Source organism: Coenobita brevimanus, chromosome 54 (assembly GCF_032717465.1).
Source record: "Coenobita brevimanus isolate Jiangsu-jjx chromosome 54, ASM3271746v2, whole genome shotgun sequence".
NCBI lineage: Eukaryota > Metazoa > Arthropoda > Malacostraca > Decapoda > Coenobitidae > Coenobita > Coenobita brevimanus.
The window spans coordinates 30,275,051-30,292,164 of NC_137007.1; the positions used below are offsets into that span (position 1 = coordinate 30,275,051).

General features: G+C 40.0%; 1 protein-coding gene across 1 annotated transcript in view; it reads right to left on the reverse strand.

Annotated features, from left to right (window-relative positions):
• Nucleotides 1-2,381: 2,381 nt before the first annotated feature.
• ValRS (Valyl-tRNA synthetase) overlaps nt 2,382-17,114 on the reverse strand; it is a 31,373-nt gene continuing 16,640 nt past the window's right edge. The window contains exons 13-21 of the mRNA XM_080273393.1: nt 16,906-17,056; nt 16,439-16,581; nt 15,810-16,148; nt 12,911-13,063; nt 12,375-12,581; nt 12,047-12,164; nt 8,294-8,460; nt 6,968-7,078; nt 2,382-2,590 (exon numbers count right to left, since the gene is read on the reverse strand). Of these exons, the coding sequence (XP_080129519.1) occupies nt 2,480-2,590; nt 6,968-7,078; nt 8,294-8,460; nt 12,047-12,164; nt 12,375-12,581; nt 12,911-13,063; nt 15,810-16,148; nt 16,439-16,581; nt 16,906-17,056 (1,500 nt within the window). The 3' untranslated portion in view covers nt 2,382-2,479. The remainder of the gene's footprint in view (nt 2,591-6,967; nt 7,079-8,293; nt 8,461-12,046; nt 12,165-12,374; nt 12,582-12,910; nt 13,064-15,809; nt 16,149-16,438; nt 16,582-16,905; nt 17,057-17,114) is intronic.

The window sequence follows — 17,114 nt, forward strand, 5'->3', positions numbered from 1 at the left end:
TGCCCTTGGGTGGAAAAGGAGGTCTGGATGATGATGATGGTGTTAAGACAAATAACTAGAACACTATTGAGCCATGGATACATGTACTTTACTCAGTTTAGTGATTTAACAATAATGTACCGAGTTCATGTACATATAAATAATGAATTTCCTGAGTCATTAGGTCTGTCATATACCATACAAAATTAAGTAAAAATCAATTTATTGAAATATAGCTATGGGTTCAAATTAATTAAAACGACAAATATTAACTGCAGTCAAGAATTATTGTAGAATAGTTATTACAAAAAAAAATTATAAAACCCGACCCATGACAGTAATATAAACCATCAACCTACTGTTGTGTGGTCCCAGGCTCATCTGAAAGTGAACCCTATGTACTGCAGGCTGAAGGTGTCCTGCATCCCACAATTCTTTTTTAACCCCTACACCGCGGGCTTCTTTACCAATGACTTGCGTCTGCCGCGGGGTTATTTGGGCTCCGACAGACTCTCAAAAAATATTTGCCAAAAATCAGTTATTAGTCCTAGAATAATAAAATTATATATGCTTATGGCACATACCTTCAGCTTTCTCCTGGAATGATTGTTGAGCCTTCGTCGGTTACCGTAGGACTTGTGGAGACCTCTGAAGTAGGGTAACGAAGTCTCCACTTTACACTTCCCGACAACCCGTAATATGATTACCACAGCCAGATACAAACACTATAAACACTATTCTACAATTTTCAAGTAGTTTGGGATCCATACTAAAAAAAAAAACTGTGAAAGCAATGGAAATTACGAGCGTGTCTGATCGTCGCACTGGCACTAGTTCGCTCTTGGTAGTCTGTCATTTATTATTCATAAAACCCCTCACACTTTATATTTCTATTACTATATAACACTTATATATATCTATAGTCTTTATCCATGAGTTTCCTTCAGTAGTATTAGTTTATTGTCACTGTAGGGATTCAATTTCTTTCAGTAAAATACGTAGCATTCACTTTCTCGTCCTGTATACTGGCACTGAGAGTGAATGTCACTTTCATCTTCACTCTCATAACTCATAGCATTCAGACATGCTAGAGTGAAACTTTCACTTTCATTACTCCTAGGGTATATACTCGTATTCTTATAATACTACTCATTTACATTTCTATTTACGTTCTCTATTTTATTTGTTATTTACATTTCTATTTTATTTACACTGTGTTGTGCACTGTCACTTGAAATAACTTATAAAACTATTTTCCATTGTTCACGTATATTTACATTCATTACTTTCACTTGCTGTTTACACATTATTTACAATTCCACTTGCACTGTTTTACTCAATAGAAAGATCGTAGTCACTCTTTTATCAATTGTCAGCCCTTTACCTCTTTCCACACGAGGTTTAGTAGGGGGTAAAGGTCACAGGGCCATTTGCATGGGGGTGAAAAAAAGGCCTTGAAGTCAGCAAGAAGAAACATACGTACTCTCGCTTCGGAAGTTGAGAGAGAACTGAGTGATAACGGAGGACCACCAGCGTAGAGGCCTGCTAGAGGTTATTCAGAGTTACCAATATTACTTCTTGAAACAGCTAAGTCTAGCACTGATATGATTGGCAGGAAATCTAGAAAATACATTATAAATTTGGTAGTTCCAGGTGAATCTAAATATCACTTAGGTTGCTCCCTTTCCTCCTTACATGTATATTTATTACGAAAATAAATTAGAGGCCTACTTAGGAGATATATATATTCAGAGCTACCAATGTTATATCTTGAAACAGCTTTGTCTAGCACTGATATGATTGGCAGGAAATCTAGACAATACATTATAAATTAGGTAGTTCCAGGTGAATGTAAATATCACTTAGGGTTCTCCCTTCCCTCCTTACATGTATATTTATTACGAAAATAGATTATAGGGCATATTTCAAGGGGAAAAAAACAGCGAAAATTAGCGAACGAGTGCACGTGAGGTGTTGTCAGGTGATAATTAGCCAATTCCAGGTGTATGGCACTCTCACTTACCTTATTTCTTTCTTGTATATATTATTTGGTATAAGAATAGGACATAGGGCTTATTTCAATGGATGAAATCAGTGAAAAATTCCAGGGAAGATTTACTTAGCGTAGCAAGGCCGAGCAGGCGAGAGGACAGGGTAATGGAGGGGGGGTAGGGAGGGGAGTCAAGAACGGGGAGAAATGGCTAAATTGTCAACAATGGATGGGAGTACAGATGAGATTAGGAGTGCTGACTAGTGTTGGACATTGGCAGTACCGATAGATGATACAAGCCCCCACTTGGAAGCCCGGGTGAATTCAAAATAACACAGAATCACAAAAGCGACGCTCCGCGGTATGATCCCTTGCTCCCAAGCGTCACGAAAGTGACGCCCCGCGGTTAAGGGGAATTTAGGGATGTTTGTTTAACTGGGTAGCTCCATATACCACTCCACCATGTGAAGGCATCCCTCTCCAGTCAACCTATTACCACAGTCAACACAGCTACTCTGTCTCCATTGCTTCTAACTTGCTGATGGCATCCAGACTCTGCTCTAACTCAGCTTCCAAGTCCAGCCTCTTCTTGGCATTCTTGTTCTTCACATCCTCAGGTACCTTTATGAAACAAAAATATATAAATGATAATGAACCACCCAAGTAATTCACAAAGCAACAGTAACCAGTGACATACTCGAGTTTGATACTGTAAACTGGGGTGAATTCGGACGATTTTTTCGTTTTTTATGCCACGTAATCTAGTTTTTAATTCAATCCAAGATCTTAAGTATTATATGTGGGGCTGGTCCACTAGGGTATTTAATCATAGCAGTACAAAATTTAAAATGTTTCATATATAATTATGGCAAATATAGTAATGAGTGTCCGAATTTGTACTTAAACTTTGGTGAACTTGGACACACTGTATAAATTCATACATAGACAGAAAATGAATGCAGATGACTACCCTGGGTTCCCAGTTTAGTCTCGGCCGTGTGTGGGGCCATTTTGGACATTCTGGGGCTTTAAAAAAAAATGTTCTAGTACAAAAATAATGTCACTCCCTGACAAAATAAGCTAATGACTATAATGAGATACGAACAGAACGGCAATTGTATTTTTTTCCTTGGTTTAAATAAAACATATTAGAACACATGTAGATAATAGAAATCTAGCTACAAACGTTAGTACTGTATATACTTAACAATCATTTCTGACTAATAAAATCGTTTTTGGAAGACTAATGGAAAATTAGTTAATGGTGATATTTAACACGATTAATTGGCTTTATCAATTTTTTTATTGCTTTTTTCACTGCGATAAGGACCTTGATCTCCACCAGTTCTTTTCTTAAATGTTCGAGTCATTGGGTGACCTTGCTTAACTAGGTAGTACCATAAAAGCTCAGGAGTATACCTGTAAATGACACATGTGAACCCAATTGCACACAATATCCACGTCTGGCAAATTATAGGCAACTGTACGTTGTAAAAAGTGTTATTTTTTCGTTCATACTCCCCTTGTCCAAATTCACCCCAATGTCCGAACTGACTCAAATTTGCAATAAAATGTTAAAAATTTCATTAAATGCCCAATTAGGAGATTAACTGGGAAGATGACGCCAATTACTTACTTTGCACTTTCACACTACGCATGAAACTACATCTGGGCACCGAAGATTTCCCTGCATCTATTCATTAATATTTCTGTCAAAGAAAGTTTGTCAATGTTATGAATTTTATTCTTTTTATATCTGTTTGCTTTTTAGTATATACTTGGTATGTGTCAAGTGATATACTAAATATACACAAAAGTACAGTAAAGAATTACAAACAATTGAGTGCAAACAGATTTCTAATATGTTTATTCATTAATTATTAATTAATTTTAATAACTTTTTATTGCAATAATATCCAAATTCGCCCTGAGTCCGAATTCACCCCAGTTTACGGTATCTGTGTGAGGGGTGAGATACTTTTCTTTACCTGCGCCATCAACATTCTGTGATAACCTGCTGTGAAATCTTGTGTGTTTGAATTCAGTGACCACTTTTCTGTTTTATTCTGGTTTCTTTCTGACAATTTTATTCAGCGGAGAAAAGACTTTCTGAACTTGGAACAGTCTGATACCATCTTTATTAATCTTCACCATAAGAAGTCTCATACATTGAATGAAAATCATCTGGTGGTAGGGAAAAACAATAAAATGTCATGGGACAGAAGGGATTAATTAAGGCTCAAACATCCTTACAAACTGCAGTCCTACAATATGTCCATCCTGTCCCTAACCCCATGTGCCAAGCAGCCATGAAGCTGGCTAATGAAACAGACCTGGCAATCTTTTGAGCAAACCTTGGAGCTATGACGTAGAAGACTTTTAGTGATGTCAAAAGGCTGGGTGAGGAACTGACAGATGCATCCAATGGTCACATGGTGACAAAACTAAGCTTATTTTTTGGTCAAGTACCAGATGGTAATACTGAAAAACAAAATTCAGTACCTGCAACCTCAAAAACAAAAACTTAGGGAGGAGGGAGGAAGAGTTATTAAAGCTGCTTACTATGTCTAGTGAATTATAAGTGATCTAGGAATGGTATGACATAAACAGTAGCTTTAATGTAGTACATTATCATTATCATCAACCTGACCTTTCCCACCCTAGGGCAGGGTGCGCAGTAGCAACATCCAGACAACTTAAGTTTGCCCAATTCAATGGGCCACACTTCCATTCACTCATCATTCAAGCCCACAGAATCTTGGCTCCATCATATGGGCCCAAAAAATTTCACCACGTTCTGTAGTTTCACATATGCCTATTATTAGGACTCCATATTATAAATACAATTAATTATAGAAAACATGATAGATAGACAGATAAATAGATAGATAGACAGAGCACCAGGCAAGCCTGGGAACGGGAAATGATCTTGCAAGTGTAACTGAGGAAATGTTGACAATTCACTGGAAGCAGCAAGTCAGGGGATGATATAGGTAGTGTGTCAGCGAGATAGCATACGAACAATGCCTAGTGACCATACACACATACTCACACAGAGGTTTCTAGAACATTCCAACAACAATGTAACACACGTGACACGACCCCTGCTACACCAGAATTTAGGAAGCAGAGCTCAGAAGGAGGCTAGCATTAGAACCGACAGGTAGTGGAGAGAGTGAACAAGAAGAGGGGTCCAACTAGACTTTCTTAGTGTATTCAGTCTCTGTAATACATACACTGCTCAACTTAAGATTTTCTCTGAAGATAATAAATCAAGATAAACTCCCTGTATTCATCTTTAACTCCTACTACAAGAATCGAGAGTCACACTATCTGATAGAGTCAATCCAAATGCTGTCACATTAAAAAGGGGTGCCAAAACCCTGGGTGAGTGCTTCTCCGCACAAAATTCATCTAGCCAGCTTGGTCTCTCGTCAGTTGCTTAGCCTCGCCAACTTTCATACCTCTCTTCCTTACACACTCATCCACCATATCCCTCCACCTTCTTCTTGGCCTACCTTGCCTCCTCCCTCCTTCAAATTCGCTCAAATATACCTTTTTCACCACACTATTGTCATCCATTCTCTCCACATGACCAAACCATCTCAGTACACTCTCTTCGAATCTGGTGTCCGCAGACTTCCTCACTCTGAATCTTTCACGAATCACATTATTCCATATCCTATCCAGTCTCTGTAGCTACTCCACACACGTTGTTCAGAATTCCCATCTCCACTACTCGTACTCTCGAATTTTCATTTTCATGCCACAACGTAGTCTCACATCTGTATGTTAAAGTTGGCACAAACACTCCTTCCGTAAGCCTCGAGGAGTTGTAACACTCAAGCCTCTGTTTTTTATCAAGGCCTTCATAGCACCAGCTATTTTCCTTCCTTGTGTCAATCTAATTTCCACTTCTTTTGTGCAATATCCTCTTTTTTCTGTCACTTTACCCTGGTATTTGAATTCTCTCATCAATTCCTGGCTCTCTCCACTCACTGTAACACCACACTGGAAGCCATCTTCCCTCTCAGTAACAATCACTCAACTCTTTTCTATATTTACTCTCAAGGCACAACGTTCCCAGACATCAAAACTCTGCACTAGCCTACCAAGCTCTTGATCGGTATTTGCAAGTAGCACTGCATCATCAGCATACAACAAGTTGGAGATATTCTATTCATCACCATTCATTACCAACGCCATCCCTCTCTCCATTACTCGTGTTTTTACTTCTCTCATCACCCCATCCATGTATATATTATAAACAATCATGGGGACGTCACACAACCTTGTCGCATTCCCACAATGATTGTGAACTAATCACTTAGATGCCCATTTACCCTTACACATGCCTCACTACCATCATAAAAACTCTTAACGGCACCTAGCAGCTTACCATCAGTACATGCGCAAAACTTTCCACAATCCTTCTCTGTCTACTTTGTCGTATGCTTTTTCCAGATCCATAAATGCCACAAACACCTCATACTCATTCTCACACCCCTTCTCCACTACGTGTCTCACTGCAAATTTTTTAACCACACATCCTCTGCCACTGCTAGAGCCACCCTGTTCATCACTCAGTAGGACTTCTGATCTCTCTCTTACTTTCTCTATAGTAATGCTCCCATATATCTTTCCTACTCAATAGAATTATGCCGTGAAAATTCTTGCACTCACCTTGCTCACCTCATTATGTATGTCAGGGTTGTCTTCTAAGCTACACCAAACTGCTAGTATACCACTGCACAAGTTTAATCCTCTCTCATATAACCCAACTCACATATGCCTAAGAGCCATGGGGATGTCACACCCTTGTTGTAGTGTTTTGCCACACAGGTGGAGTACTTACTCAATATGTTTCTCTCCAGTGACCAGCTGACCAAGACATGCCCTCTAATCCCACAGTGTTTGGTGGTTAATAAGTTCATCAATCTTTTTGCAAGGGTACCAATGTTGCTAAAGTACATGGGAGAAAACATTATTTTCATATACCTTATCATAGCCAGGTTTAGACATCTCTGCCTTAAGAGCATTCAGCCTCTCCTCAGCATCCTTTACTCTCTTTTGAATCTTCTCTTGACAGCTGCTCAAGTTGACAAGACCCTAGAAGAAAATAAATAAGTTTTGAAACCATGTGAAAATTTCCAGTGTCATTACTTAATAAATAATAAAACTTCAGTAATGCAGGCACTACAAATATATTATGTTCAAAAAATAGTGCACCAAATCCCACATACAGTGGGTCCAAACATGATATAAACATGCTACATAAACCACAACTGTGCTGTTCAGAAATTTCAGCAGTTGCAGCTCCACCTGAAACCAAGAAAGTCCATTGATAACCTACATGTTTAGTAAAGTATAGCTATGTTGTAAAACATATTTGCATTATCTGTGACAAGTTCATAAAAAATGGTTTCTGCGAGGCTTTACAAATTTATCCTCATCAATCATAAAATCTAAATGAAAGTGTAATGTGTATTATTCCCGCTCCTCTTCATAACCTACACTTAGCTTGACAAATCTACATGCACATCAGTGTTAAAAAATGTGATCGTATGGCTGCCTCACATCAAGGTATGGACCGGGAAACCATTCACCATGCTGGGTGGTAACCATATAACCAAATTACAGCACCTGGTGGTTTAGTGGGTAATTAAGGCACTCCAATTGGATTGAGCCTGTGTAAGTTTATATACAAGGAGTGGTTGGGGTTTATTGTTCACATAATGCCACTCAGGGATGAGTGAAGCAGGTCACTCTTATCTTATTGGGCACGACCAACTTGCCTAGTCCCGGGATCCTACACTCCTCATGGGGTGACACAGGACTGGATGATAGATGGATGGATGGATACATGACACAGAACAGTACCAAAAAATAAATAAATACAGTAAATAAAAAACGGCAGTAGGTGGAGGTACCCATCATCCACTCAATGTAGTGCTGCCTTATGGTCTCTACACTGAGTGACATGCCAAATGGTTTCTTGTAACCCAGGAAACTATTCAGCTACTATGCTGGGTGGTAACCATATAACCAAATTATGGCACCTAGTGGTTTAGTGGGAAATTACAGTTCTCCAATCAGACTGAGCCTGTGCACGTTTATATCCATGGGGTGGCTGGGGTTTACTGCTCATGTAATGCCATTCAAGGATGAGTGAAGCTGGTCACTCTCGTCTTAAATGTCAAGACCAACTTGCCTATCCCCGGGCTCTTATGCTCCTCATAAGGCAACATAGGATTAGATGATGATGCATAAAATGTAGACATTACTGAGACCTTTGCAGAACAACTTTTAAAATAATTCCCTCACCTGCAATTTCATCCAAGCCACAGTGTCTGCTGTGATGGGGGTGGGAACTGAGCCTTTTGGTTTTCCTGTGGCCACATTTACTTTGGACGCAACTGTGAGAGTGGCAATGTCTTGACTGAGGGCTTCCAGAGTGGCTCTGTTGTTAACCTCTTCACATTGAAGGGTTACTGAAGGAGACAACAAAAATATGATTTCACTAAAGCTAAACTACACCAAAAGAAATTCAATCATTTGTTTCACCTTTTTTTTTTTTTTTTTTTTTTTTTTTTTTTTTACTATGTCCTGATGATCTTATTCTGATATATTGTATATATTTTTATAATATGCAGTTGGACAAGAGGCCCACCAAGACATAAAGTAACTTGGTGGTGGGATGAGGGTGTAGAAGCTGCAGTTAAGGAGAAAAGAAAGCTTTTCCAGGAATGTAGGAAGGGTGGTAACAAGGAGGAATACTTGGCTGCCAAGCGTAGGGCTAGAAGAGAGGTATACAGGGCGAAGTCTGAGTCAGAGACTTGTACTTGATAACCTAAATCATGGGGAAAGGAAAACTATGATATTCAAGGTGGCAAATCAGATGAAGAGGGATAATTGGGATATTACAGGTGAGCAGTGTGTGAAGAATGATGAAGGAAGGGTAGTGGTGAACAGTGGGGATATTAAAGATGCATGGAGAGAGCATTATAGCCGATTGCTGAATGAGGAGTTTGACTGGGACAGGAAAGGTTTGGAGCCAGCAGATCCAGTGTTTGGCCCTTGGCCTTTGATTGACACTGCTACTGTGAGTGAGGAAATAGGCAGGATGCAGGGGGTGAAGGCAGCAGGTGTGTCTGGGTTGACTGCCGAAATGTTGAAGGCCTCAGGAGATATAGGGGTGGGGTTAGTCACTGACCTGATAAATATGATTATTTATGAGTGTGTTGTCCCAGATGGTTGGTTGAAGAGTGTAATTGTAAATGTGTACAAAGGAAGGGTGATGCCCTGGAAAGAGGAAAGTATAGAAGTATAAACCTTTTAGATCAGATAATGAAGGTAATGGAGACAGTTCTAGAGGGCATGATTAGAGAAAGAGTGAATATTGATGAGATGCAGTTTGGGTTTATGCCAAGCAGGGGGACCACTGATGCCATATTCACTGTTCGACAGCTTCAGGAAAAATATATTTGGAAGAAAAGGGAACTGTACTTTGTTTTTGTTGATTTGCAAAAGGCCTTTGACAGAGTCCCTAGAGAGGTGGTGAAATGGGCAATGAGAAAGCTTGGCTTGGAGGAGTGGCTGGTTACCGTGATTATGGCCATGTATGTGGGTGCTCGCACCCAGGTAAGAGTGAATGGAGATTTGAGTGATGAATTTTCCATGAATGTTGGTGTGCATCAGGGGTCAGTTTTGAGTCCCTTGTTTATCATGGTACTTGAAACCCTCTCACCTGAATTCAGACACGAACTCCAGTGGGAGATGTTGTATGCTGATGATTTGGTGTTGACTGCAAAGAATGAAAAGGAGGTGGAGAAAAGATTTAGGAAGTGGAGTGATGGTATGTGGCACAAGGGCTTAAGAGTAATTGCAGATAAAACGAAAGTGATGATATCTAGGGTTGGTGGCAGTACTGTCAAAGACAAGGGAGAGTGGCCATGTGCAGTTTGCCACAAGGGCGTGGGAAGTAATTCCACCTTGTGCAGTGTTTGTGATAAATGGAAGCACAAGAGAAGTAGTGGTATCAGAGGAAGACTGCAAGATAATGCTAATTTTATGTGTGTGGCATGTCAGGAAGAGCAGGTGGAGATTGTCAGGCTTTTTCTTTCTTTTTTTTTTCTTTTAAATAACAGAACGGAGGAAGGAAAAACAAATGGGTAAAAAAAAATAATCCATACACCAGATTACTGGTGTCCTCTGTTCATAAAATATCTGTAACAGTTAGACTTGAACAGTTGTGGGTTGAAATTTGGAGGAAAACAACTCTGGGGAAGCGAGTTCCAGAGAGATGCAGTTCAGGGAATGAAAGAATTCTGATAGGCAGAAGTTCTGCAATATGGTTGAGTGACATTCCAGTCATGAGCACTACCAGATGCCCGTGTAGCACGAGGGAAGGCATGGAGAGGTGGCACCATGGACGCAACTTCGTCTGAGCATTTGCCAAAAAAATATCTGTAAAATAATGCAAGGGAGGCAACATTCCTTCTTACTTGCAGGGGAGGTAGGTTATATGTAATGGTAGGGTTGTTAATGATTCTAACAGCTTTATTCTGAATTTTGTCTAGTTGTCTTAATGCAACCTCTCCACAACCATTCCACAAGGGTGAGCAATATTCAAGCTGAGAGCGCACATGACTCTTATAAATTATAGCTAACTGCTCATCGGCGAAGAAGTTACGGACTCTGTACAATAATCCAAGTTTCTTTGAGGCGGTTTTAGCAAGTGATCTGACATGAGAGGTCCAGCTGAGGGCACTGTTAAGTGAGACACCAAGAATTTCAATACTTTTGGAGATGGGAATATTAGTAGCACTGAAGGTAATGTACGAATCTGGCAATATCTGTCTATTAGTAAACTGTATATATTTAGTTTTACTAGCATTAAAAGAGACAAGGTTGTTTTGTCCCCATTCACTGATTGTAGATAGATTTTCATTTATGGAGATGGCTGTACTGAGTTGAGAGGTAGAGATATTAGATTTTGTAAATGGATGTCTGAGTGTGAATGAACTATGTAGTGTTGAGTCATCTGCATATGAGTGAATGGGATTGTGAGTGACAGATAAGAGATCATTAATATGAACCAGAAATAGGGTTGGTGCCAGAACTGATCCCTGCGGCACGCCGGCGTTAATTGAGTGGAAATTCGAATATACATCATCTACTTTTACTCTTATTTTCCTGTCACTAAGATAAGAAGAAATCAAAGGAACAAAAGACATTAGTCCATAGCAAGGGAGTTTGGACAGCAGGGAACGGTGCATGAAAGGATTGAACTTACTGGTGAGTCGCTTGAGTGTGTGGAAGAGTTTTGTTATTTGGGAGACATGTTATGTGCCGGAGGTGGGGCTGGTGCTAGCTAGCTCTGTGGCTAGGGTGAGAAGTGGTTGGAAGAAGTTCAGGGAGCTGCTGCCTGTCCTGACATTGAGAGAACTCTCCCTACGTGCTAAGGAGTCTTTGTATGCAGCATGTGTTAGGAGTGTGATGCTGTATGGTAGTGAGACCTGGGCATTAAAGGAAGAGGATATTCGCAGGCTCAAACATACATAAATGACAATGATTAGGTGGATGTGCAGAGCATCTCTGCGTGCAAGGCCTGGGGGGGCTGGGTTTACGATGGACGAGTTGAGAGGTAGGATGGGACTGGAGTGTATTGGTGTTGTGATAAGGAGAGGTAGATTGTGGTGGTCTGGACATGTGGAGAGGATGGGGGATGATAATTGGGTGCAGAAGGTGAGATGTGTTAATATTGGGGGTGAGGTTGCGAGGGGCAGACCAAGAAAGACGTGGGACGAGGTCATTAAAGGTGACCTCAGGGTTAAGGGACTGACCAGGGAGGCTGCCATAGATCGTGCAGCATGGAGAGCCACAATTAGATGACCAAGGCAGAAGCATGCAAGCATGTTGGAGCCATCAAAAATGAAACAAAACGAAATGAATGCAATGAGGTCTTTATCAATCTCTTCACTACTTGGGATTCTCCTAACCTTGGGTAATATAATTTGGCAGTAGCAAGAATAAATGATATCCTCAGGTTGAAGGTACTGAAAATTGGGTCATTACCTTCTACTTTGGTCTTGCTGGGGATGTCATATTTGGCCTTGGCTGATCTCACTTCACCAATTACTTTCTGGCCAAACTTGAACTTCTCATCAATTTCTCCATCCAGGAACACAGTATACTAGATGTGCAGGTAAAATGTAATATGACTGATAAATACACTCAACACAGCTGAAACTTTTTGACATTCATTTATTCATTCATGCACAAAACAATATCCACTCAACTCAAAATATTTCTCAACAGAAAATGTTTATGTTCTTAATAATAATCAGTCCATCACCATACAGCAAGATTTAGCTTTAAGACATATGGCTGTAAAGGTACAGACCTGCTGTGGCTCTGGGTATGATGTGATGCATAGGGATGGTGGTCGATTAGGGGTGCGAGGAGGCAGACGCTGGAACAGTTCCTCGGACAAGAAAGGCATGAATGGAGAGATAAGGGTTAGTCCAACATCCAGGGCAGTGTACAGGACATTGCGGCTTGTCTCTTTGGCTTCCTCATCATCAGAGTACATCACAGGCTTCAAGCATTCCTAGGGAGGATAACAGCTATCTTTAACTGAAAAAGATTCAACTTCCAATCACAGTCAAAATATTACATTATCTCATTGAATTTCACCACTAGGAAAGTCCTACTATATCTATATTGATAGTTTTTCACTCACTCACTTCTTAAGTAATCACACAGTATGATTAGGGAAAATACAAGACATTCCAGATATGAAGGAGGTTACAGTATTGTTTCTGTGTCAGCATTCCAACAGTCTCTCGGGAATGGCTGACTCAGTATCGATAAATATCAAATGATCTTTGCAGCTACCGGTAATATAAGCTTGGTGATAAAGATGTTTGAGAAACTAACCAGGTAGACATCACATATCTGGTACCACCATAAATTATACAGGGCTGTCGTGGCTCGAGGGAAATTGAACTCTTGAAAGCCAGCGTTGCATTCCTGTATAGCGAAAGCCAGTTGACTCAGCATCCACCGATCCACCATCCTCAATTCACCCTTCTGTAACAGAAAAACCATTTACTGTACATATCTGCCATACCATACACAAAAAAGTACAGACCTAGTTACATAATGTGGCATAGTACCGTGCAAATAAATAAATAAAAACCAACCAGCATTTCCATTACCTGGTACAGTAAAAGTCCAATTCTTTGGCATCCAATTCCCCGGCAAATCTGACATTTCGGCAGTTTTAAGAAATAGTCCCATTTACGAAAATCTCTGATCGTTCGGCAGATTTTCCGATTTTTTTCGTCCCCTCTACTGCTGGGGACTTCTTCCAGCAGTAGAAGACTCCAATCAACCCCTTCTATTGTACATATGTAAATAGGGAACCTACTATAAGTTTAGGTAAGTGCATGTGAACTTGTAGGCCTACTGTATCATTACATTTCTATACAGTATGTTCACTAATTTCTTTATTTTTCATATTCATGTATAGTACTGTATTCATTACAGTATTGTACAGTATCAAACAGTATACAGTACTCTCTCCAAACACATTTGTAATGATATGAGTAGTGATGATAATGTTCACCGAAGCATATAAGGTACTGAGTGGGTAGGGTTTTTGATAATTTGACAATTTTGATATTTCGGCACTTGCCTGGTCCCAGAGATGCCGAAAAATAGGACTTCTACTGTATATAGAACAGAAAATCAGAGAATACATTATACAATCACAGCGGATAAAACATAATCTTCCTGTATTTTAAAGGGAAAAAATAATAATAAGTTTCTGCAAAGCCTTACTTACTGAAAAAGGGCTATATAGTACTGTACAGTATCCAGAAACATAAAATTACAGCATAAAAGTAAAGCTATCTACAGTACCCAAGAACATAAAATTACAGCATAAAAGTACAGCTATCTATGGCAAAAGTACAGCTATCTACAGCATCCAGTGAAACAGGTGATACAGCTCACCATTCACGCCTCCAAAATTCTCAGCTTCACCTCATGAGAAAACCATCTCCATACCATGTATTCATTAGTAATATTTCAATGTTACATGGTTGGTGGCGGTGCTATCCATCCACTCACTCGATGCAGTGCTGCTCTCAGGTGCCTGCCCTTTCTTCTCTCCCTTCTTTCTTTCCATACTTCCTCTTCTGTCTTTCTTTCCTTCACTCTTTCCTCTTCCTTCGATCTATTGGTGACTCTACATTGAGTGACAGCCAAATGGTGTCCTGTACACCAGGAAACCATTTACTATGCTGAGTGGTAACCATTTAACAAAATTATAGCACCTGGTGGTTCAGTGGGTAATTATGGCACTCCAATCAGACTGAGTTAGTGCAGGTTTATACCCAAGGGGTGGTTAGGGTTTACTGCTCACATATTGCCACTCAGGGATAAGTGAGGCCGGTCACTCTCATCTTTAATGTTACGATCAACTTGCCTTGCCCCAGGCTCCTATGCTCCTCATGAGGCAACACTGGATTAGATGATGGAAGGATGGAATACTATTTTTCAATATGCTTAGAAAATGCCTGTGGGATGAAGCCATTCCACCAACTACTAAGTTACAATGAGAATTAAGAAAGTACAAAGGTGAGAAGAACAAACAACAGCATGCCCAGTGGAACAATAATAATATTAACAGTAATTAGATTAAGCCAGGATACCAGCAGCTTGAATGATGAGTGAATGGAAGTGTAGCCCATTCGACTGGGCAAACGTAGGCTGTCTGGACGTTGCTACTCCTCACCCTGCCCTAGGGTGGGGAAGGAGGTCTGGATGATAATGATAATGATAACAGTAATAATAATAAAACTAGCTGCTACACACTACTGACAAAGTATGACAGGCAGTACCATACTGTGCAGCAATGCAGGCAATTCTGTAAGCACTGTATTTGTTGATAACACTGAGATGTTTTTCATAAACAGAATAATATTTGACAGGAAGGAGGGAGATAGATTCACCACACTGAAGGAATTACCCGAGGTTGTTTGTTCTCACTAAACCCGACAAAAAAAGTTTTCTTGAGGGTTTATAAGAAAAAGAAAAAAAAAAGTTACCAGAACAAAAACTATCTATCTATTGCCAGATGCCTTAATCCCATTAAGGGTGGCAATAAGCAAATTGCCTCCATGTCGCCCTGTTCCCTGCCATTTTTCATTGCCCTGCTCCCAGCTCACACCCCCTTCTCTCATATACCTCTCCACACCATCCCTCCACCTCATGCCTGTTATCATCACTGTTATGAAGTTCACTGATACCACTCAGGATATCACTGATTTCTATCTGCTGGATGACAGATACCATGTGTCAAGACAGAAGTAAATTTACATCCTACAATTGGTCTGTTTTCACTCAACAAATAATCCCCTCCACAACTTGAATATCAAAGCCACAATTGCGTGGAATTTAACGAGCATTAGCTGTAAGGCAGAACTGGGTCTCCTTGATTTACATGTTAAATCAACCCTCTAATCTAACTACACATGGCCATCAACTAAACTGAAAGAAGTTTGGGATATTCAGCGTATTAGAATAAAAAAGTGGTGTAGTGAGTGCCTGATGGAAAGTGATTGAATGGATACTGCTAATATCTTTCACATGCAGGGTTTAAGTTTAATTTCTGGGTGGCATGAGTGAGATAAATGGTAATGCATATGCAACTCTAATAAAAAGGGCTCCACAATGAACTTCACAGACACTTACATATATTCACAGCTCACAAAAAAAGTGTGAGGGATGCATTGGTATTGGGGAATTAAGGCAAGCACGATTTGCTTACCTGCCAGAAGTGCTCTTGCTTGCCAAAAAGAGGCCCATTGCCATCTTCTGTAGGCAGGGAGCGCCTCTCACTATCAGAATAGCTGGACATGTGGCAGTACCAACGCAATACATGTGGGTATTGTGACAACGATAAATCACTGTTTCTCAGCCTCTCCAAAACTGCTAAGTCGGCCTGGGTAGGCAAGTACCCTTTAACATAACTGAAGTGCTCCAGTTGTTCATTTAGCTCAGACATGCTGCCTAGATGGTGGTCATCTGAATTTACATTGCAGGACATTGAAGAGGAAGAAGGTACTGTACTGGACTGATCCACACATTTCTTTTTGGCCTCACGAACCTAATAAGCAAGAACCATCAGTTTAACATTCCATTTCTTCAAGTACAGTATAGTAGATATAATACAATATCTCCTATTTACAAGGTATCTTTTTCATGTCCTCTATGCTATCAGGTCCACAATAAATTACAGAGGAGTTTCTAATTAAATTTCCTGCAATATCTGTAAGGTTGATTTGTCACTTTTCCCTGATATACAATATCAGTTAAATGAATATAAGTGGTGACCTGTTGTTTTTGTGTTGTTTGTATTAGTTACTCTTTCGCATGGTATTTAAACCAAATTCTTACCTTATTCTGGAGGGTACTGAGAGAAGGATAGGGTTTGAAATCTTTGCCAATATTCATGAGGGCAAATTTGGTTGCATTCCACAGCTTATTGCAGAAGTTCCTGTAGCCATTGACACGCAGAACATCCAGGTTGATATCTCGACCTGCAGAGAGAGAAAGATTAACTTTTAAAAAAATGTACATTCAGCTTAATATATTGGTGCACAAATATTATTGACCAAACAAATTTTTAAACCTAACAAAGATTCGTATTCTAGGATGCTTTGTAGCACCTCTTACTCATGTGATATGTCATGCATATTACACTACACTGTTCTAAAACTGACAGTCTGCATTAGTAATTCACAGAATGATGATGATAATCATCATCTATATACTGATGTGTAAAATGCAGAACAAACTGCTTAGGAATAGGTATTAAGAAATCTCCAAAGATACATATAATACAACCGTAGCTAATGACGAACCCTGGGCAGTATAAGCACAGAGAGCAAAGCGGAGGGCATCAGTGCCACACTCAGGGATGCCCTGGGGGTAGTCCCTCTTCTGGCCCTCCTTGGCTTTAATGATCTCACGTGAATCCAGGTTACTGTTCTCTTCAAGCTGCCGGTGTAGTTCCTGTATGGAGCGGTGAAATCTAAGTTTGCAGCTGTTGTGAACAACTACATAACATTAG